We start from the raw sequence: 24,205 nt of genomic DNA on the forward strand, positions 1-24,205 counted from the left end.
AATCTTCAAACTTTAAGCCATCTCGAAGCTGTTTGTATTTATGTAAAATCTCGACCTTATGGTTGTAGTTAAGCAGCTTGGCGATGATCATACGCGGGAACGATTCAGCTCCTTGCCCAATCGGTGCGCCCGCTCCAAACGAATGGGGCCCAACTCCTCACGCAGGGGAAACTGATCCCGGAGTCAGCCCTCAAGCGTAGACACGATGGAAGGTCCGTTCACAGTTTCCAGGATCCCCAGGAAACGTAAATTCGACCTACGGGATCTATTTTCCAGATCTTCTAATCGTTCAGCCTGAGTGTGAGTAAGGTCCCGTAAGGTCTGAAGAGCTGCCGCTTGTTCTCCCTGCATGTCATCTGGGCAGGAAACACGCGATTCTAGCTCCGAGGTGCGTCTGGCCGTGTCCATAAGAGTGTCATCAAGCTTCTGTAATTGCGCGGAAAGCTTGTCTAAGCTAGGCTGCATCGCAGTAGTTACTGCCAGTGTTATATCTTGGAGGGCCTCCGGAGACAGTTGACTCACCTCCACAATCGAGCCTGGCGCCATTTTATCCTCGGTCGGCTTCAGACGCTCGCGGTCCTTTTTAGTAGATTTTGTGGCCATGGGGAGTACCGTGGGAGACAAATATTTGTCCATGCACTGACCCCGCCGCAATGAATTGCGTGTAAATCGCCCGATCGTCCAAGCGACTCGTGGCCCGGGAGATCAGGCAGAGTGCGACTGCCCTTGCTTATTGCATCATGTGATTTTTTAGTTCTTACTTTAAACCCACTGATTTTAATTTTGTTAACTGTCTTGATTAGACAAAAATGCGGTATATCAATTAAACTAACTGTAATTGCATGTAAACTAACTCAGGAATATTTATTGTGGCTAGCCTGAAAACCTGATGGGACTAGGTATGTCCCGAGGACTGGGTTGGGATTGGCTACAGTAGACCATTCCTATACTCTGACTATTACAAGTTATTTAAGACACCTGTGGTCACAATAATGTGATGTGGTTTTTTTTTATAGGATTCTCCATGCAATGACCTATAAAGGAAGATCCCAGTTTACAAAAACTACTCAAATTTGTATAACAAGGAATGTTTCTAACATAAGCTATACAACACATAAATTGGTGCATTTAACAGATGTGTGAAAGATGAAGTAGCTTGAAAAGTCAACTCAATTTAAACATCTTTGGAGCATGCTTTATTCACTCCATGGTTATGCTCCAGCCCCCTGCAGAATCCATCAGAACTACATGTTCCTCCTTTCTATGAAGCTCAGCAGGGGCTCAGCTGAAAGGTCAATTGGGGCCATGAAAACATTATGGGGGAAATAGTTAATTTACAAGTTATGTTCTCAATCTGAGGGCATAGATAGCACTATACTATATATCTAAATGGAATCCCTTTTTTTTTTTTTTTTTTTTTACACTGCCTGAAAGACAACTTTGGATTTCTCTCTATTGTCCCATTCTTTTTTTCATCTTTTCACTAAGTGCAACTGTTTTCATTGGACTATGTACCCAAATTCTTCTACAGCCCACCAGGCTTCACCTTTAGGCATGATCTCCCTCTAGAGTAAATGGCAGAGCATGAATTAGTTACAAATCTCATCTCCAACTAGTTTAAATGTCCGAGTATAATCTGTAGACATTTCAGTACAGTTGCAGATTACAAATGATACCTGGATCAAAGAAGAGGCATTTGAATACAGAGTTTTGGATTGCTTATAGAAACACAGAATATTTATTTACCACTTTTTCGATGAAATTCACCCAAGGAGGTGTACAGCAAGAACAAGTCAAACATAGGCAACAGACAATATGATTTGGATAAGAACTAGAGAATGACACAGGGAAAAAAATTGTCTCCATCACTGCCCCGTCCCTGCAACCACTGTCCCCGCCCTGTCCCCATCCCTGCGACCACTGTCCCAGCCCCATCTCCATCCCCACTGCCCCCGCAGCATCCATACAAATCTCAGTATTGCAATATTTAGCTTATTCCTTCCTTATAAATCAAAGTTCTGGCTGCTGAACAAGAGAAAGAGATGTTCAGTTGGCAGGGCTTTGTTTATACATTTTTATCAACACAACTAATATACTACTTTATCCTAAAGCAAAAAAAAAGAAAATAAATAGAATTTTTTTTCTACCTTTGTTGTCTAGTTTCTGCTTTCCTCATCTTCTCATTCAATTCATTCCATCCACTGTCTGTCTTCTCTCAGCATCTTCCATTTGCTCTATTACTGTGCCTTTCCCTTCATCCCCTCAATTGGTCTGGCACCTATCTTCTTCCCTCCGCTGCCCCCATAGTCTGGCATCTCTGTCTTCTTCCCACTGTTCCCATTTCCCTTCAGCGTCTTCTCCCCACTCTGCCTTCCCCAATATCCATTTCCTTTCAGCGTCTTCTCCCCACTCTGTCTTCCCCATTTTTTCCCTTCAGTGTCTTCTCCCCACTCTGCCTTCCCCATTTCTTCCCTTCAGCGTCTTCCCCCCACCACCACCCTTCCCACCTCAATGCCCTTCAGCATCCCTCAAGCGGCCTGAAAATCTCCCTCCCTCCCCCTTACCTTCGCGGCGCATTACTAAAGTAACTTGGTGAAGCCAGCCAAGCCTGCCTGCAGTCACATGTGTGTGGGCGGAAGCTGACACAACCGGAAGCTAGACGCGGGTAACAGCCACCGTGCCATTCTCTAATAAGAACCATTAAGGCTCATCTAGTCTAACAATTAAATTTCTGCTATTATGCGAAAGGCTTGAATGGATGTCTAGTTTGGAACTGTGTTTATTCCGTGCCTTCTTTGAGTCCTTCACTGGGAGGGCATTACATGCATCACCCTTTCCATGAAGTAATATTTTCTAATGTTACCCTTTCCATCCCCTCTGGGCCTTCTGGTCTAGAATTTCTGTTCCATAGAAAGAGGCTTGTTTCTTGAGCATTACTGAGATATTTGAAAGTCTTTAATCACACTGAACATTTATCCTCACCTCTGGGGATTTTATTTTATTCCTTCAGTTTCACATTTAGGATTTTTAATAGTCTAATAATACCATTCTTCACCATTTAGATAGTCTTTCTATGGCCTGCCTCCAATCCATATACATAATTTCAGAAGTAAGTCCTACAGTTCTAGGACACTATATTTCAAATGAGATCTTACCAATGACCTACATAGAAGAATTATAACTTCCTTTATTATGCTTTTCCCTATGAATCTTAACATTCCTTGGTTCCTCTCCTTATCCATACCATACCACCAGTGAATAAAAACTATTTCTACTGCTTTGATATAGGTCAGGGGTAGGCAACTCCAGTCCTCGAGAGCCACAGGCAGGTCAGGTTTTCAGGATATCCACAACGATTATGTATGAGATGGGTTTGCATGCACTGCCTCCTTGAGATGCAAATCTATCTCATGCATATTTATTGTGGATGTCCTGAAAACCTGATGTGCCTGTGGCTCTTGAGGGACGGAATTGCCAACCCCTGGTATAGTTTGACCAAATGTATAAAGAAATGGAATGGCTTCAGCTCAAGTCCTTATTTTACAGCTACAGAAAAACTGGAAATACTGAAATCTTGATTTAATATAATGGCACTTGATAAATCTCCTTCTGTACTGAAAGGGAAGAATTATATTGCTTGCCACACATGGCTTCTAGTGGTAAAGTTCAATGCTAATAGCCAAGGGCATTAAAAGACATACTGAACCTCCAACATACTGATTTAATGTCATGGTCTGGACTGGAGAACCACTTGGTATAATATAAGGCATTGAACTTAGGACCCTATAAAGTTAAGTACTGTCAGATGGTCAACTCTCTGCTTATATTTTCACAAGAAGAAAAAACTGTTAGTGTGAATTCCTGCTTTGTCAAGCTAGCTGCCCTTTCCTAAGGTCCTCAACAGCAATTGCTTCTGGTGAGACATGCAATATGAATGTCACAGCCCAAATGGCTAAGAAAGATACTGAGATTTAAAAGTTCAAATCCCGCTCTTCCAATTTCTGCTCGTGTAAAAACTGGACAAGTCATTTCATCTCAATGTTTTGTTCCTAACCTCATCCTGGAGATAACCACCAAACAGTCTAGTTATCAGAGAACCTGTAATGAATATGCTCCAGATATATCTGAACACACTGAAGACTCGGTGAATGTAAATTTATCTTCTATATATTAACACAAGAACATAAGAATAGCCTTACTCGGTCAGACCAAAGGTCTGTATCCTGTCTCCACAATGGCCAATCCAGGTCACAAAGTACGTGGCAAAAACCCAAATAGTAGCAACATGCCATGCTACTTATCCAATAGTTACTGTCTCAATAGCAGACTATGGACTTTTCCTCCAGGAACTTGTCCAAACCTTTTTTTTAAAACCAGTTACATTAACCGCTCTTACCACATCATCTTGCAATGTGTTCCAGAGTTTAACTATTCTCTGAGTGAAAAATTATTTCCTCCTATTGGGTGAATTAGAGCAGAACACAAAGAAGAATAAAGTCAAACATTAAAAGGTTTTAGTGTCTGTCTGTCTGAATCATTCTGAAGTTTGGTGATTAGATGTGGTGGGTACTTGATTGTTAGTAAAGCATGGTATTCATAACAACCAAGGTGAAACGAGGACTGACAGTCTAAGTGGAGGTCAGATCCATGATAGAATTTTAAGCTTGCTTAGGACAGGTAAAGAGCATAGTGGTAGGAAAAGGATTGAGGTTAGGTTAAAAACAGCAAAGAAGCTGCTATTAGTTTAAATTTGGAGATTTATATTCTCATCTACCTAACAATGGTCAGAAGGGGTTGGGCCAATTGGTTCTTACCTGATGCTATCAACTGGGCATGTTACTATAGTTATTCACTCAAAACATATGTGGAGAGCAATTTAACTGTTTCTTAATTACAAATGGGCAAATTAACCAAAACACACAGCAAATACACTAGAAGAAACTGCAGGCAGCAAAATCTGTTGCCAAAATATTTTATACAACAATGTAAATATGGCCTCCTTTGATTTAGTAATGGAACTATGTTGTGATTTAGTACTTAAATCAATGTTGTTAATCAGACAGCTGTATGCATCCTTTAAAATATGTTTTATACATTAAAAAATAATAATATTTATTAATATTTAAACTTCTTTTAAGTTTCAGAGCCACTGGCTGCTCAAAGAGTTCAATCAGAGAGAAATTCACAGCACAAGTACAGAGTCGCTAATCTGGTGGGAGTTTAGAGTCACTGCCTTGGTTTGATAGATGTCAAATCATTTTTTATTGCCTTAGAAGCATACAAGGTATCTTCTAAAATGGTTCATAATTTTACTTATAACAGAAAAGCTATATATCCAATACACATTAAGCAAACATTTCTTGGACTCTCAGAGGTGAAAATCTCAAAGCATTACGAGTGAGATCGCTATCAGATGCTTTATATGAATGCTTTAGAGTCTTTGCAATTAAATAGCAACGGGGGGATAGATGGTCCGCTGACATGAACTCATGTTTTGCCTAAGCAGGATATACATACTGTTGAGATATGTTGCTATGAGGAGATTATTGCTTTGAAAAAGCCTGTTTAAGCAAAACATGAGTTCATGTTGGTGGAAAAAAGATATCTAACCCTGCAGACTTGGCAGTTGCCAATAAGTCCAATATGTAAAATAATCTATAATTGGCTAACTGTTTTGCTCCTCGGGGAGAGTGTTAGACCTTGCGGGAATGAAAATCTATTCCAGACACTTAATAGATTCAAACAATTTTTATTGATGCATACAATATCAAAAACAACATAAGAGTATCACATTATGTATAATACAACAACAATGCATCAAATAATATAAAATAAGAAGCATAAATACCCTCCACCTCCCCACCCAAAACCCTCCCCCCCATGGTATTCTCTAATTCACCTCACTATGACACATCAATACACTCTAGGAAACCCATCTTAAGACCGCACTACGGCCCTTAGGATGCAAGGTTTATAAGTAAGGTTCCCATATATTCATAAACATTAACTTTCGCTTCTCAGGCCTTCCAGCATCTCTCACCTCCCAGATAGCCAACTGATGTAACTGGTTTCGCCAATGCCAAAACTTCGGGGGGTCAGGGACTGTCCAATATTGTAAAATACATTTTTTGTCCAATAAACTCATCTTCCTACACAGCACCCGATGACCCCTAGGCAAATGTCTGAAAGCCTCTGGCAAATCTAAAACAAAATGGGTGGAAAAGATCTTCCAATTATTTTTGACATATAGGATATTATTCTTTTCCAAAAATTTTGAATAATGGGACAAGTCCAAAATGCATGTCCCAAAGTATGACTCCCAATCCCACATTTATGACTTTATGGTGTAGGGAGACCTGATGTCCGTTTATTTATAAGTGTCTGGAATAGATTTTCATTCCCCAAGGTCTAACACTCTCCCCGAGGAGCAAAACTGTTAGCCAATTATAGATGATTTTACATATTTTTCATGTTGGTGGACCATCTATCCCCCTGCTGCTATTTATACTTTAATTTATTTATATCCCACTTTATACAAAGCGGGTCACAGAAAGTACATACGCAATTATAAACATCAATACATAACTAAGCACAGACAATAAAAAACATGTCAGCAACCAGCGCTCAACTTGCTGTCAAAGACTCAATTCCCATTTTTCATCTTGCAAAACAAAAAACCGCTTCAATAATTTCTTAAAGTTATAAAAATTCTCTTGCTGATGTATATAGGTCGGAATCTCGTTCCATGCGTATGGTCCGATACAGGAAAACATGCTTGCCCTGGACACAACTGCTTGACCGGTGGAATATACAAATCAGAGCACAACTTTTGGAGCGGAACATATTGCAGAATGTTATCAACTAAGTAGTTTGGCGCTAGTCCATGTATACAGTGATACACTATTACGAGCAATTTATAACGTATCCGTATTTAAGTATTTAATGCGACTCCGTACAGCGGTGTGTGCGTCTGGTAGCGCTATAGAAATAACAATAGTAGTAGTATTTAATTGCTAAGACTATAAAGCATCTGATATATAAAATATTGCACTTGGACTGATGAAGAGTACTGGTGGTAGAGCGATCTCACTCGTGATGCTTTGAGATTTTCACCTCTGAGGGTCCATAAGAACATAAGAACTGCCTTCTCCGGATCAGACCTTCGGTCCATCAAGTCCGGCGATCCGCACACGCGGAGGCCCTGCCAGGTGTACACCTGGCTTAATTTATAGCCCACCATATCCTTATATGCCTCTCTTAAGGAGATATGCATCTAGTTTGCTCTTGAAGCCTAGGACGGTCGATTCCGCAATAATCTCATCTGGGAGGGCATTCCAGGTGTCAACCACTCTCTGAGTGAAGCAGAACTTCCTGACATTAGTCCTGAACCTGTCCCCCCTTAGCTTCATTACATGTCCTCTAGTCCGTGTCAAATTGGACAATGTAAATAATCTTCTCTGCTCTATTTTGTCGATTCCTTTCAGTATTTTGAAGGTCTCGATCATATCCCCACGCAGTCTCCTTTTCTCAAGGGAGAACAATCCTAGTGTTATAAGTCTGTCCTCATATTCCAGTTTCTCCATACCCTTCACCAGTTTTGTTGCTCGTCTCTGTTTACTTAATGTGTATTGGCTATGTAGATTTTCTGATATATTTCTTTCTTTCTAAATATCCTAGAAATCTGTTTTGAAAATTTAGTGCTCTATATTCTGTTAATAATTTTACTTAGCATCATTCTACAATGGCACAGAAGTTTAACAGTGAAATACCTAAAAGTTTTTTTGTAAGCTTTTATTTTGAGTCACTGCATTTGCCTAAGGTACTAAAGCTGCCGAGGATATGAGGCTTAGAAATCATGGTGAATGATTCGAAATAATTCCTACTTACTAACCTGTGCCCACTGAGGGTGGCAGTGTCTCTGACAGCCTGGGCTGTTTCTGATGCAAAATCCAGGGCTCCGGCCACTGGCTTCGTTACAGTGCCAACTAGCCCCTTTCCTAGGCCAGATATAAACCCACTGACTCCTCCTTCAGTCTTTACACCTTCAACCGTAGAGGTTATTACACTCGTCAGTCCACCTATGATGCCTAGCACAACCAAACAAAAAAAGAAATCCTGTTAGAGCAATAATGTTGTGCAAAGTTATAAAATAAATTCAAAAGTGGAGCTCCCAAACACATTCCTAAAATTTTGATAATGAAATCACAAGTGCTTGAAATATAAAAAATATAAACACTAAAGATTCAATGGAGAAGCAGATGATCAGAAAGTAAATACTCAGAGGAGAGGATCACACTAATGATTTACATTTTTTTTGCTATGTTACTTTATTGTAAATGATTTTGTTTTAATTGCCTTGGACGCTTCCATTGAAAATGCTTTCTTTAGCCCTAGCAAGTCATAGGTTGAACTACCTAACTGGCTTTTTGCCAACTTTTTTATTTTTTTTGGACTGTGACAAAGACCTCAAACAATTTATCTCTGGAGTAAGAAATGAGTTGCACGTTGTTAAATCACTCCTCCACAGAAAACAAAAAACAAAAACAAAAAGCAACAACAACAAAAAACTAAAACAAAATAACAGAAAAAGACAACACATGAAAAGGAGCTTCCCTATTATTCAACTAAAAAAACAATGAAAGAATTTTTGTGAGTTATCAAGAGTATTTTTGCATTTACATATTCAAGCCCACAGACATTAAAAAGCACTAGACTACTCAGGATGACACTTATGTCAGAGGTGGACAATTAATAACGACTCCCCTCCTATCATCTGTCGTGATGAAGCCTAGAAAGGCGAGGCAATGGGACATTGGTGCATGGCAGCCAACGTTAACATGGTGCCATGGCGGCTCTGCGTGGACACTGTTGGTCGGAAGCTATAACCAGGATTCTGCTGAGGCTTATTGCTGTGCGATGGGCTGGCCTGAAGGGATAAGTGTAGGCGGGAGGTACATTCAATCTTGGCGTCTCCTTCTCAGCCACCATTTGTTGTGCACACTTGGGGTAGATTCGATAAATTGTGCCCAAAATTAGATAGCAGGATGATCTACTGTCCATGTAACAAGCTATATATTGGACAGACATCCCGACCTTTCAAAACGAGAATAAAAAAGGCCACACAGTTAATCTGGGTGGCCAATAACAGTGGGCGATATCAAAGGCCTAAACAGTTAAAGAAAAGGGTGGATTGGGGGTTGGAATGAAGAGCAAAGGGTTAGCAACAAGGAAGATAATTTTGATTGGTGGGTGATAAAAGCAGGGGATTGGAGGAAAAAGGAAAAAGGGTGTAGCTGGGGCTGAGGAGAGTAGGAAAGAAATTGGCGGGCTAAATTGGAAACACGGAGGAAAGAGCTAGGGAGGAGAGGAAAGGGTTTTTAGTTTCGTGGTATTTGTAATTCGGAATTTTTGAGTGGTCAGGGTGTATTGGCTTGCTCTGGTACTTGCTAGATTGGTGGTGGTATAAAGGAAGGATTCGAGTCGTCGTGAAGAGGCCGGAGCTCGAGTGTGTGGAGGTTTCACTCCCCCCCTCCCTTCTGTGCCGCCGGGGTAAGTTCAATCTGCTTGCCTTCTTTGATTTACGCCCGTGCTGGCTGTTTTTTCTGTGTGCAGGGAAGGGTGTCGTAGTCGGGCCGCCAGCACTTTCTTGTGCGGGGTCGGGTGACCGATTCAGTGGGTGGAGTTTCCGGCCGGCGGCGCATCTCTGACACAGAGGGGGAGCTTTGTAGTGCCGACGGGGGAATCCGGACAGTGGCTTTCAGGTCTTTTACGGCGGTTATCAGGCAGGTTGAGGTTTGGTCGGGTCCGGTTGGGGGGTTGTTTGCAGTCGGGGGATACATTTGTTAGAGTTTTTGTGTGTGCAGTGTTTTCTCTAGGGTCAAAGTGGGAAAGGGGCTTTTTTGTGTGATCTGAGGTTTGGGAGGCAGTGTTGCTGATACCAGGTAGGGTGTTCTCAGTTCAGAGCACAGTAGTCTGTGTGACAGTGGCTTGTGTGGGTACAGGGTTGTGATTCTTAGTGTTCGTAGTGTGAGTGCCAGTGGGTGGGTGAGTGGATTCAGGGTTATAACTTTGCTTTACACGTGTGGGTTTAATTCATTTGGTTATTGGAGGAGCAGGATGGGTGGGGTGAAGAAAACAGGTGCTAGTAGTCAGAAGAGAGTGAAAGGGGGAAAGCAGGGTAAGTCTGGGCTTGGGAAAAGGGTTCCCTTGACTACAGGTAAACAGCAGCCTAAAGGGCACAAGGATGCTGCTGGATGGGCTCGACCGGCCAGGCAAGTTGCCAGGAAGGCTGTTCCGGTGACTGCAGAGCCTAGGGGCACAGCGGAGGAATCTCGGACCTGTGATGTGGAGCCAGTTCCAGTCCCGGGCACCGTCAGGGCTGCGAGTGATGAAGTTGCTGTGGCCAGTACCAGTGTTGCAGCGATACCGCGGACATCTGGTGAGTTGGTTTATTCTTTGCTCTCTGCGTTAGGAGAGGTGCAGGGGGTTGATTTAGGGGAGTCCTCACGAGAGGGACAATCGCTTGGGTTACAGCATGCTGGTAAAAAGGCATTGCGTAACAGTTTACGGGATAAAAAGTTTTTGAAGCGCCTGCACCATGTAGTAAAGCGCATGGATCGTGAGAAGCGTCAGCGGCGAATGGTTGGGTTGGATCCTTTGTCAGTATGGGAGTCCTCAGACTCATCCGGGTCCTCGCAGTCTTCTTCATCTTCTTCATCGGAAGAGGAAGTGAGGATTAGTTCTGTCCAGACGGCTGTTGGGGGGTTTCGCCCTAGTGATGGTGGTGCGCCGGGTTTATCTAGAAAGGGGCATACATTATGTGATATTGCTCCGTTGGATTGTCATATTTATTCTAAGTGGAAAAGGAAGATTTTGAGGGGCAAGTTTATTGATTTTTTCACTCTTTTAGCGCGGGAAAATACGGGGACTCAGACTAAGGATAGTAGTAAAGAGGATGCTAAAAAAAAAAAAAAGGTGGTCGGATAGCAAAGAATATATTTAATTGGTTATTAGGATTTAATGTATTTGCTAGTGTGCTAGGTGAGGCTCGTCCTGATTTATATCCTGGGTTGTTACGTTATGCGGATCTCATCTTGAGAGCGTACAGGACTTATGGGGGATGGTTTTGGCTTAATTATGACGAACAGTTTAGGAAAAGTCTAGTGCGTGATAAAGCGGATTGTTGGGGGGTGCGGGATGTTGACCTGTGGCTAGCTGAGATGACTCCTTTCCGGGGGGCGTCCTTTCGGACCCTCGGCTCAGCAGGTGGACAGTTTGGGAGTGGAAATATGCAAGGGGGACCGGGAGGTACAGGTACTCGGTGGGCTCCCGCGTCTGCGGGATTCGGGCCTGATGGAACAGGGAGGGGAATTGGTGTCAAAGGGGGTTTGGCACCCCCAGCATGTTTTCAATTTAATGCGGGGCGCTGTACTCGCTCCACATGTCGCTTCTGACACTGTTGCAGTCAGTGTATGGGAGGCCACCCAGCCTTTTGTTGCCCGGGAGGCATGCAACCCGGTCGGGGGCAGTTTTTTTGGAAATTCAGGGTCTTTTGCCACAAGGAGTTGTGGGCAAAGCTCCTTCCCCCATTAATAATAAGGTTTTACAAGATTGGTTAAATTTGTATCCAAATAGGGGTGATGTAATCTTTTGAGGGTTGGATTTTTTGAAGGTTTCCCCATACCGTTTGAGGGGCCGCCCTTGCGGCATCGCTCGCGAAATTCTCAATCTGTGGCTTTGCATAGGGATGTTGTCTGTGTTAAGTTACAGAAGGAGCTCAGTTTGGGTAGGATTGCGGGGCCATTTCGGGTTCCTCCATTTAAAGATTTAGTGGTATCCCCGTTAGGTATTATACCAAAGAAGGAACCTGGTACTTTTCGGTTGATACACAATCTGTCTTACCCAGCAGGTTCCAGTGTTAATGATTTTATTGATCCACAGCTCTGTACTGTACAATATGCCTCGTTTGATGAGGCGGTTGCTTTGGTGCGGAATTTTGGTAGAGGGTCCATGATGGCTAAGGCTGACATTGAATCAGCATTCCGTTTGTTGCCTGTGCATCCCACTGCGTTTCACCTGCTTGGTTTCCATTTTGAGGGTCATTATTATTTTGACAAATGTATGCCAATGGGATGTTCCATTTCTTGCAAATATTTTGAGGCATTTTCTACTTTTGTGCACTGGGTTGTGCAACAAGTGAGTGGGAGCAGTTCCATTGTCCATTATTTGGATGATTTCTTGTTTGTTGGACTCCTGATTCCCAGGAATGTGCTGATTTGATGTCCGCCTTTCAAGCGGTAGCAGATGCCTTAGGGATCCCGTTGGCTCAAGATAAGTGTGCAGGGCCTGTGACCTCTTTGATATTTTTAGGGATTGAATTGGACTCAGTTTGGATGGAATCCCGTCTGCCTTTGCATAAAGTGCAAAATTTGGTGGCAGCTATTGAGTCAGCATGTGCCAAGAAAAAATTAACTTTAAAAGAAATCCAAACTTTGGTTGGCCATTTCAATTTTGCAGCCAGAGTTATTCCGATGGGGAGAGTATTTTCTAGGCGTTTGGCATTGTTGTCAGTGGGTCTGAAAAGACCGTATTATAAAGTGCGTTTGACAAGTGCGGTATGTCAGGATTTGAGACTGTGGCATTCATTTCTGTTGTCTTTTAATGGTGCCTGTATTTGGCAATCTGCTGCGGTTTCTAGTTCTGATCTTCAATTGTTTACAGATGCGTCTGGCGAGATTGGATTTGGTGTGTTTTTTGGTGGGGCCTGGTGTGCTCATCAGTGGCCGCACTGGTGGAGATCAGCTAGTTTGTGTACCAATATTGCCTTGCAGGAGCTGTTTCCAGTATGGGTAGCTTTGGATACTTGGGGGGCTCGTTTGGCTAATAAGAAAGTAGTCATATTTTCAGACAATTTAGCGGTGGTTTCAGCTCTTAATCGCCAGTCGGCAAAATGCCCTAGATTGATAGAGCTGCTGAGACTCATTGTGCTAGCAGGTTTGCATCTGAATGTGTGTTTGTCAGCAAGGCATGTGCCAGGGGTTTTAAATGAAATAGCTGATGCACTTTCTCGTTCACAGTGGTCCCGGTTCAGAGCGCTAGCTCCTGCAGCGGATGGCTTCCCGACACCCATGAGGGAGGAATTATGGGAGATCTTCCAGCGGGCAGTCAGCAGCTCTTGCATCGGTCTTTAGCACCTAATACTTGGAAATCTTATGCGCTTGGATGGAGGCGTTTACTGTTCTTTTTGGAACAGCAGTATTCTGGTTGTGATTTCCCTATTTCGGAACCGGCACTTGTGGCATTCATAGGATATTGTGCCCAACAGGGATGGTCATTTGTGATGGTGTCTCAAACAATAGCTAGTTTAGTTTTTGTGTCTCGTTTATATAAATGGCCGAATGTCACTGGGACATTTTTAGTTAAACAGCTTTTAAAAGGATATGCGCGGTCGGGAGTTGAGTACCGTCCGCATTTGCGACGCCGTCCTATTACTTATGAAATGTTGGTTTTGCTGTCCAGTATGGTCAGCTGTCCAGTATTTGCTCATCTGAGTATGAAACCCTATTGAGTTAAGGAGCTGGGTCATTAGCACTCAGACTTAATGGGGTGGGTCAGTAGAGTGGGCAGACTTGGTGGGCAGTAGCCCTTTTCTGCCGTCATCTTTCTATGTTTCTATGTTTCTAATTAGCCTTTGTAGTGGCTTTCTTTGTAGCATGTCGGATTGGAGAGTTAGTAGCGCCATCACACCGGGCAGTTGGAGAATCTGGTTTGCTTTTTCAGGACGTTATTTTGGAGGACTCTTATCTGAAGCTCCATTTTCGTAGGTCCAAAACGGATCAAGAGGGTAGAGGAGTCTGGTCTGTGTTGCGGAGGTTGAATAATTTGGCGGTGTGCCCGATACATTTGGCATTCCGCTATAGTGGTGTTCTACCTTCGGGGGGCCTTTATTGGTTGGAGCATATGAATTCCTTACCTTTAACTCGTTATCAATTTGCAGCTCTCTTGAAGAAGAGTGTGACTGCCCTAGGCTATGATCCTCGGGAATTTGGAACCCATTCTTTTAGAATTGGGGCAGCCACTTCTGCAGCAGCTGCTGGTGCACCTCCGGCGCTGATTCAGAGAGTGGGACGTTGGCGTTCCAATCAATATAAGGGTTATGTGAGAGAGTTGGCATGATGGAGTTGGGTGATACTGATGTTTGTTAGTTTATTTTTCAGGTCCTCGACCAATGCTCTCTTTGTCTCCAGATATCTGCGTCTGGCTCTGTGGACACTCTCACATCTTTTGGGCCCATAAGCATGCCAGAGAATCCTGCTGGGGTCACAATTTGGGCCGGGCTGAGGCTGGTGTCCGGATTCGCTGGCTTGGAATTCGAGGAATGATTTGGGAGCAGTTGTTGCCTACTTTGCATCAAGCTCATCGTTTCTCCTCTCCACTGCTTATATTAGTGCATTTGGGGGGCAATGATTTATGCTCTGTCACAGGGGTTGAATTAATTCGCCAAATAAAGCAAGATGTATTGTCCATTGCCTGCTCCTTCCCTGCAGCGCGCCTGGTATGGTCTCACATTCTTCCTCGCCGTTGCTGGAAGGGTGCACATAAGCCTGCCGCTATTGAGCGGCTTCGCAGGTGAGTGAATGCTGAAGTGTCAAAATTTATAGCTATGATGGGAGGTCTGGTCTTGGTCCATGACCTCATTTCAGTGGACTGTCCGGGTTTATTTCGCCTGGATGGTGTCCATTTATCTTTAATTGGGGTAAATATTTTTCTTAGTTCCATTCAGGATTTGTTACAGACTTGTTTATTGGGCTAGTTGGCTGCAGTAGTGGGGGGAGCAGTGACAAGAAATTCTGTCACTGCTTTTGGCCTATGACCTGAGCCTTATGATAGGCAGATAAAATTTGAAGTACTATGAATAGTAAATATGTCCTCGTGTGCGACACCGCCACGAGATGAGGTGACTTGACGACACCGTAAGTCACCGAGAGATTAGGGAAAGTTTGGATAAGAGAGCTAGTGTCGATACCGAATAGCTCTTGGAAGGAAATCATAAATTGTTAAGAGTTAAGTTTGGTATATTTTCAAAAGTTTGAAAATTAATGTTTAAATAATATGAAATAAAGCTGCGGCCAATATTTGCCCAATAGAACATTGTAAGAGTTATTATTGGAAATGGTGATGTAGTTCAGAATGGCTGATGTATGAGTCCCAATGTTAAAAAGGCCACACAGTTAATCTGGGTGGCCAATAACAGTGGGCGATATCAAAGGCCTAAACAGTTAAAGAAAAGGGTGGATTGGGGGTTGGAATGAAGAGCAAAGGGTTAGCAACAAGGAAGATAATTTTGATTGGTGGGTGATAAAAGCAGGGGATTGGAGGAAAAAGGAAAAAGGGTGTAGCTGGGGCTGAGGAGAGTAGGAAAGAAATTGGCGGGCTAAATTGGAAACACGGAGGAAAGAGCTAGGGAGGAGAGGAAAGGGTTTTTAGTTTCCCTCCCTCCCACCGCTTTGGGTGTATTAAGAGAGTGAAGGGTGAATGATGGGGATGAAGGTAGGGAATTGGGTGGGGGGTGGGGAGGTCGCAGCTAATATGTTGGTAGGCCTATGACCTGAGCCTTATGATAGGCAGATAAAATTTGAAGTACTATGAATAGTAAATATGTCCTCGTGTGCGACACCGCCACGAGATGAGGTGACTTGACGACACCGTAAGTCACCGAGAGATTAGGGAAAGTTTGGATAAGAGAGCTAGTGTCGATACCGAATAGCTCTTGGAAGGAAATCATAAATTGTTAAGAGTTAAGTTTGGTATATTTTCAAAAGTTTGAAAATTAATGTTTAAATAATATGAAATAAAGCTGCGGCCAATATTTGCCCAATAGAACATTGTAAGAGTTATTATTGGAAATGGTGATGTAGTTCAGAATGGCTGATGTATGAGTCCCAATGTTATTGAACATAAGTCCTGTTTATCCTGTAATAAAGTTGAAGCACCAATGGTGCAGCACTGCCTAGATTTGAATCATGTGGTGCTGGATCATAGAACACCTTGTTCCCTCTAGTAAGGGAGGGGATTTTAAAACATTTTTAAGGCAGCATGAACAAAAATGGGTTTTAAAATTACATACTTGTACCTCGGATGGCCTGAATGCCAGAGTTGAATGGCGCGCCTTTTTTTGAATTTCTTACTACAGAAGAGGAGAAGTGATCTTTGATTGGTTTTCCCTGAGCGTTTTTTCCATTGGCTGGGAGTTACGCCAGCACACACCCATTTAAAGCCCTGTCAGATGCCGAGTCACCATTTTTCTGAAACTGGGTCTCTTTTCCCTGGAGAAGAGGAGACTTATAAGATCATGAAGGGCATAGAGAGAGTGGAGAGGGACAGATTCTTCAAACTTTCGAAAAATAAAAGATCAAGAGGGCATTCGGAAAAGTTGAAAGGGGACAGATTCAAAACCAATGCTAGGAAGTTCTTCTTTACCCAACGTGTGGTGGACACCTGGAATGTGCTTCCAGAGAGCGTAATAGGGCAGAGTACGGTACTGGGGTACAAGAAAGGATTGGACAGTTTCCTGTTGGAAAAGGGGATAGAGGGGTATAGATAGAGGATTACTGCACAGGTCCTGGACCTGTTGGGCCGCCGCATGAGTGGATTGCTGGGCACGATGGACTTCAGGTCTGACCCAGCAGAGGCATTGCTTATGCTCTTATGTTTGAAGCGGTAGTTCGTTTTTCAATGTAATTGGAATTTAAAATGATTATTTTTACTAAAAGTATTCTAACTGACAAACTATCTGATTATTTTTTGTCTTTATTCTCTAGAAATTCCCCTGATGCAGCGTTAATGCGAAACAGGGCCTGTCGGAAAGTCTAAAGTTTTCTCCTAGAAGAGTAGTCTCAAGTGCGGAGATTTTTATCCACCACCAAAGGACACATTGTTTCTAACAAGATAAATGGTGGTTTCCTACTTTTATATAAAAGTGTATATTAGACAGTATTTTTGAAATGCTATTCATCTAACTTTGAACAGAGTTTTTCTTATGTTCCTCTATGACAACTATTTAGAAGTTTCCCTGGTTTGTTCCGGGAAACACTGAGGTCTTTTCTCCGTATGAGTGTGGAAACTTGCCTTATATTGTCTTTGGTCTTGGTACATTGTATGAATATTTTGGGGTGGCTATATATATTTTTTGATATTCAGCTTGTGTATATTTACTTTTGTCATCGTAGGGTTACCATATGGCTCCAGAAAAAGGACGGATTGAGACATCTGGATTTTACTTTCATTGAACCAATCAAATTTGTGATCCGTGGCACTCCTGTGGAACAATATTGGGCTTCAAAAAGAGATTGGATGATTTCCTGAAAGAGAAGGGGATTGAAGGGTACAGATAGAGAGTAACTAGACAGGTACTAAATGAATAGGGAATGAAGAATTTTAGGTTAAGGACCACTTACAGGTCACGGACCTGGGGGGCCGCTGCAGGAGCGGACTGCTGGGCACGATGGACCCCTGGTCTGACCTGGCAGAGGCAACGCTTATGTTCTTAACAAATGCCCTCAATTTCCAATTCCTTGAAATCAAAATAGAATACTTTATCCCGCTTAAAATAATTACTACATGTTTGCTTGACGAGGCATTCCTTGCAGAATGCCTGCTCAAAAAGGAATCATTTAAACCATAAGTGATAAATAATAGGGCACAAAAATGTTTACTGAATTTTTTTTCACTGTTTCTTTGACTCTCATCAGCCCGAAGCTTGGAACTCCATTCAGCAAGAAGGGAAGAAACTCATGTTCTCAACTGTGTATGGTTTATAAATCATATGCCAATTATATTTTGCTCCATAGCCCCAGGTACGTTAGATAGATTGTGAGCCCGCAGGGACAGAGAGGGAAAATGCTTGAGTGCCTGATTGTAGAACCGCTTAGATAACCTTGATAGGCGGTATATAAAACCCTAAGAAACTTGAAACTCTTTAAAATTAATTTTGTGCTCAAAAACTGTATTCTGCTTTCTTGCATGATCTTATATCAAATATAGAATTAAGCAATATGTTATGCCTGACATGAAACAGGATTTCTAGAAGGGATGTAAATGTTCTTTTAATACCATTATTTTGTTAATAAACAATTTATAAAAAATATACTATGTTAGTCAGGCAACCTACAGAAAAAGTTTATTTACAAAAAGAGCTGCTACTTTTCAATTTTGAATTCCCCCCCCCAAAAAAAAAATAGAAACCCCCCCCACACATTAGGAAGATTAAAGCATGCATAAAAATGTCTTAAGTAGGACCAAGTTCTTCATTGCTTCCAGAGTAACTAGACTTTATATCACACCCCTAAGAGTTTAAATGAAAACTCAAACTAAATTGCCTTATCTACTTACAAACGCAGTGACACACACTAAAAAAAAAAAAAAAAGTGATTTAATACTGCTGGTGTATTTAATGGAACCGCACATTACCATGAGCAAGTCCATGAATTCCAGCTACAAGGTGCTCTCCACTGGTTGCTGCCTGGTATCGGATGTACTCTCGCTCACTCTGGTGCCTGTTGTCCATGGTCTTTCCGAGCCCATCTGAAAGCGTCCCTGCAAACTGTATTGAGAAAAAAAAATACACTGACACACATGCATTTTCTCTGTAGCTTTCTCACCCTCATTTGGATGTCCAAATCAATCAAAATCTGGATGGACTAGGGTTATGGTGCCATGAGCCTTCCCCCCACTATTTTAATCCTCCTCTCAACTTCCCCTCTAGCCCACAAATTGCACCTCCAATCCTCGACCAGGAACCACAGATCAAAGCTTCTTCTGCATCTTGTATTTAGCCAGTAGGTGCTATCATTAAGCAATGGCTGGAACTATCTCAAATCATACCTCTAACCCCCGCTCTCCCAACCAAACTACTAATCCCAACCTCGCCTCCCTCCCTACCCTTCCTCCCCCCCTTCCCCGGTTGTTTTTCCTTTCCCCTTTCTGCACCCCCCCTTGCAACAGTTATTGGATCATTTTGTAATTGCCACTGGTTTATACCATACACTTGATAACTAATTCTCTGTACCTTCATTGCATATGTACAGTTCTCATCTCCTTGTAAACTGCTCTGAACTGTTTTCTGATATTCTGTAACTTCGCTGTAAATGTACAGTCTCTTACCCTGTAAACCACTCTGAACTGTTTTGTGGTATTGCGGTATACAAAAATAAAGTTATTATTATTATTATTATGGTGTTACAATCTATGAACTTCAGTGATGAGCTAAATATATATGTATCTTACTTATTTATGACAAAAATAGCAATAATCAGAATAGAATACATAGTAACATAGTAGATGACGGCAGATAAAGACCCGAATGGTCCATCCAGTCTGCCCAACCTGATTCAATTTAAATTTTTTTTTTTTTTCTTCTTAGCTATTTCTGGGCGAGAATCCAAAGCTTTACCCAGTACTGTGCTTGGGTTCCAACTGCCGAAATCTCTGTTAAGACTTACTCCAGCCCATCTACACCCTCCCAGCCATTGAAGCCCTCCCCTGCCCATCCTCCTCCAAACGGCCATACACAGACACAGACCGTACAAGTCTGCCCAGTAACTGGCCTAGTTCAATCTTTAATATAATTTTCTGATTCTAAATCTTCTGTGTTCATCCCACGCTTCTTTGAACTCAGTCACAGTTTTACTCTCCACCACCTCTCTTGGGAGCGCATTCCAGGCATCCACCACCCTCTCCGTAAAGTAGAATTTCCTAACATTGCCCCTGAATCTACCACCCCTCAACCTCAAATTATGTCCTCTGGTTTTACCATTTTCCTTTCTCTGGAAAAGATTTTGTTCTACGTTAATACCCTTTAAGTATTTGAACGTCTGAATCATATCTCCCCTGTCTCTCCTTTCCTCTAGGGTATACATATTCAGGGCTTCCAGTCTCTCCTCATACGTCTTCTGGCGCAAGCCTCATATCATTTTCGTCGCCCTCCTCTGGACCGCCTCAAGTCTTCTTACATCTTTCGCCAGATACGGTCTCCAAAACTGAACACAATACTCCAAGTGGGGCCTCACCAATGACCTGTACAGGGGCATCAACACCTTCTTCCTTCTACTGACTACGCCTCTCTTTATACAGCCCAGAATCACATTCAAGTACACAGCAGCATACAGGACAGTAGCAACCTATCAACTATTATAAGTTAGTCAGTGGAAAAAAGACCTCAGCGTTGTGTAGGATCAAACAAATGAATAGATCCTTCGGACCAAGCAACTTCAAATAGCAAGTTTTAAAGATGCAGACACATCCTCCACCATAAAAACTCCACTGTTTTTCTACTTCTTTTATTGTTTGAGTTTAAAATGTAGCATAGATAAATAATATATTAAGCTCTTAATCAAAAAACTCAAAACAAAGAAATAATAATAAACTTATCTGCTGCAAAGATCTTCTCTAGCTGATGCTTTGGCAGAATCTAGAAATGGCAACTGGTCCAAATCAATTTCTTGCAGACCACTTTCCAGCCAACAGTGGAGTTTTTATGGTGGAGGATGTGTCTGCATCTTTAAAACTTGCTATTTGAAGTTGCTTGGTCTAAAGGATCTATTCATTTATTTGATCCTACGCGACGCTGAGGTCTTTTCTCCACTGATTAACTTATATTAGCTGAAAGGTTGCTGTGCACTTGAATGCGATTGTTTGGAAGTCTTACTATTTATACCATCTATATACATATACTATAATTATTGTTTCTGTATTGTCATATACTCATCTTTCTTTGTATTATCTACCTCCACATATGTATATTTTAATGTTGTGAACCATCTAGTTTATTGGAAAGCTTCCATAACACTACTAAGGAATGGGGAGTCAATTCAGAACAGTTTACACGAGCTTCTTTAAAGGTGTTAAAATACAGAGTTAGTGTTTTCTGAGATGATTTTCAATCAATATATATATATATATATATATATATGTACTAGTCTTTAAGCCCGTTACATTAATGGGTGCTAGAGCAGATGTCTGTCTGTCTGTTTTGTTTTCTTTGTCTCTCTCTCTTTGGACGCTGTCTGTCTGTCATTCGTTCTGTCTGTCTCTCTCCCTGGCCCCCTTTGTCTGTCTGCCTTTCTCCGTGGCTCCCTTCTGTCTCCCCCCCAAAGCAAACCAAGATTGCTCCCTGCCCCCCAGCACACCCCCCCTAAAGCAAAGCAAGTTTGTTCCCTGGCCCCCTTTCCCTCTCCCCCCACCCCAACTTCCCTGTGCAGCAGCAGCATTTCCCTCCCACCCTTTCCTATGTAGCCGCAGCATTTCCCTCCCCCCTCCATTTCCTTGTGCAGCAGCATTTCCCTCCCCTCCCCCCCACCCCACTTCTCTGTGCAGCAGCATGTTTGTTTCTGGCCGGCTCCCTTACCCTTTCAGCGCACAACAAACCTTCCTCTTCCCCGGACCCGATCTCCACGTTCCCGCCCCTGTACGGCGCAACACGTGAAGCATCGTGTACCGATCGGTTTGCGACCCCTTTCTGACCCGATTTCTCCCCAACCCGATTCGCTAACCTCTCCTCCGGTACAATTCCGATCCGTGCATGCAAATGAGGGGAAATTGTATGCAAAGTAGGCAGGGACACGATTCAGAAAATTTTTCAGGGAACAGTGACTGGGCTGGCCAATCCCAAAAAAAGCAACTGCTGAGGACCAGTCGCTCAGGTCCTTTCCGACTGCCTTGCCTTCTGCCGCCCTGCTCTCAGCCCTGAATCTCCTGCCTGCCCCGAATCTCCTGCCCTTCCCCGCAGTGCAAGCCCGTGGTTTTAACCCACGGGCTAAAACCACGGGCTCGCAAAAAAGTTTAAAACAGTTAAACCTTCCCCCTCCAATTATCTGCCGGGCTTGGAGGGCCAGTGCATGCGCAGATCATCTACAGATGGTCTGCGCATGTGTCGGGATCGCTCTCTAGGAATTTGTGTGATGGGTGGGGGGGGGGGGCGTGTCAACGATTGTCCCCCATTTGCATTCAGGCCTTTTGTGAATTTGTTGGCCTGCATGCAATTGGGCACGGATCGGGCACGGAATCGGGGGTTAGTGAATCTAGCCCTATGTTCTTATTATCAGGCAAAACCTATTTTGCCTCTATAAAAATCAATTGCAGTTCCACAGGTTTTATATCTTCTAAGGCACCACAAGCAAATCGCTGCCCAAATGTGTGTAGCAATCACAAGAGCTGACCTTGGCTTATGTTCCAACCAAGTTATTTAACTGATGGACAGAGATTAAATAAATGGATTTACCAGCAGTTTTCAGTGGTTTGACAGATGTTTTCCTCTCAATGGTCATAAATCTAAAGCAGAAAAGCTCAGGTTCCAAAGACATATTTGGGATACAGTAGAAGCAAAATTTAAAATAATAATGCTGTCTAACAAAGAATCGAGTAGCTTGGAATTACTTACTGGGCCTGTAACAGGATCACGACGTCAACAAATGCACACAACTCGCATAACTATAAAATGTAGTCCATGAATATATAAGGAACCACTTTCTTTTTGCAGGCTCTAATGAAATAAGTACACTAAGTCCCAATGACCCTAGTTTAACCTTTCAGAAAGCTCACAGGAATGTTATTTAAATACAAAGCTATCATTCTATACAGAGAGACCTGCAGAGCTGAAAAGCAAATACTCTAGTCATAAGAGACTTAAGACATATGTTTGCCATAAAATGCAAAGTGCAAAGCATAATTTAAAAAAAAACTTTCTGGATGAAAATGCAAGACTGGAAGACTCTTCAGTAGAAGTTGGTTTTGTTGTTTTTTTTTAATGGTCGGCAATGCAAATGTTTCATGTGGGTGACATTCCAGAACCATGCAAATGCTATTGAACAATCCAGACAGGCTGTGCCACGTTCATATAAAAAAAACTCTGTGGAGTGACGATGTTCCTAAATGAACTTTATTGAAAGTGTCAAAGTTCCAAAGGTACACTGAAATCATCCACATAAAAATAAATTCATCCATATAAAAATAGGTTATCCACATAAAAGCCTTAAAGGACCTAGTCCGCTAGGGATACAGGACCCAACATGGTCCACATTTCGACAAAATGTCTTCTTCAGGGGTCCCTGGTGGTCCTATAAAGGTGAGTACGTGGGAAACAATTGTGTGGTGAGCTTTCCATTGCAAATGCAAGCAGTGTCTCACTTCCGGTTCACCACACAATTGTTTCCCACGTACTCACCTTTATAGGATCCCCAGGGACCCCTGAAGAAGACTTTTTGTCGAAACGCGGACCGTGTTGGGTCCTATATCCCCAGCGGACTAGGTCCTTTAAGGCTCATATGTAGATGATTTACTTTTATGTGGATGGAATTATTTTATGTGGATGATTTTAGTGTACCTTTGGAACTTTGATACTTTTAAATAAAGTCCATTTGGGAACATCGTCACTCCACAGAGTTTTTTTTTGTTTTCTCTGGATTTTCTTCTTTGTGGATATTTTGGGGTCAATTCCTTTTGTTTTTTCCAAGTTCATACAAAACACTGTAAAATCAGTATTTCAGGTTCCCAGATACATGCATCAAATTAATTTGAGTCATCCACAGAGAAAGGGGGCTGTTTTAGTAAGCTGTGTGGTAGAGAGCAGTGCTAGCCTGCGCCACAATTTCTTATGCTAAAAGTAGCAGTGTGTGGTAAAAATCTTGTGTTAACTGCCCAATGTAGGAGGGACAGGAAATGAGCATGACATGGATGGTAGAGAACGACAGGGGGACAAATTTTTCCCCATCCCCGCGGGAACTCATTTTCCTGTCCTTGCGAGTTCTTTTCCTGTCCCTGCCCCATTACAGCAAACTCCGTCCTCATCTGCACAAGCCTCAAACACTTTAATATTACATTACATTAGTGATTTCTATTCCGCCTTTACCTTGCGGTTCCTGAAGGAGTCTGGAACTGGTTTTCCTAAGTTTTCTCCTTAATAAAATGCTGAATTATGTTTAGCTGCAGACCTAACTTATCTCATGTTCTAGCCTACCTGTACTGGGTGTTAGCTTGGACATTCTAACTTCTTATGGCTATCTCAGCATAAACGACATGTAACAGAAAGACTGCAGAGCCTAGATAAGTGACTTGCTAGTGACCTGCTATTGTGAGCTGAGGACCAATGATTGTAAAGAAAAGTAACACGTGAACAATTTTTTCTAGAATTCAGTTGTATAGCCAGAAGAAT

General features: G+C 42.5%; 1 protein-coding gene across 15 annotated transcripts in view; it reads right to left on the reverse strand.

Moving 5' to 3' along the window:
• The window catches only part of VPS13D (vacuolar protein sorting 13 homolog D), a 301,308-nt gene that overhangs the window by 57,006 nt on the left and 220,097 nt on the right, over positions 1-24,205 (reverse strand). For all 15 annotated transcript variants that reach the window (XM_033922659.1, XM_033922651.1, XM_033922648.1 and 12 more), the window contains 2 exons: positions 18,469-18,601; positions 7,892-8,087 (listed from right to left, as the gene is read on the reverse strand). In XM_033922659.1, coding sequence (XP_033778550.1) covers positions 7,892-8,087; positions 18,469-18,601 — 329 coding nt within the window. The remainder of the gene's footprint in view (positions 1-7,891; positions 8,088-18,468; positions 18,602-24,205) is intronic.

The sequence above is a fragment of the Geotrypetes seraphini genome, chromosome 15, assembly GCF_902459505.1.
Source record: "Geotrypetes seraphini chromosome 15, aGeoSer1.1, whole genome shotgun sequence".
NCBI classification, from domain to species: domain Eukaryota; kingdom Metazoa; phylum Chordata; class Amphibia; order Gymnophiona; family Dermophiidae; genus Geotrypetes; species Geotrypetes seraphini.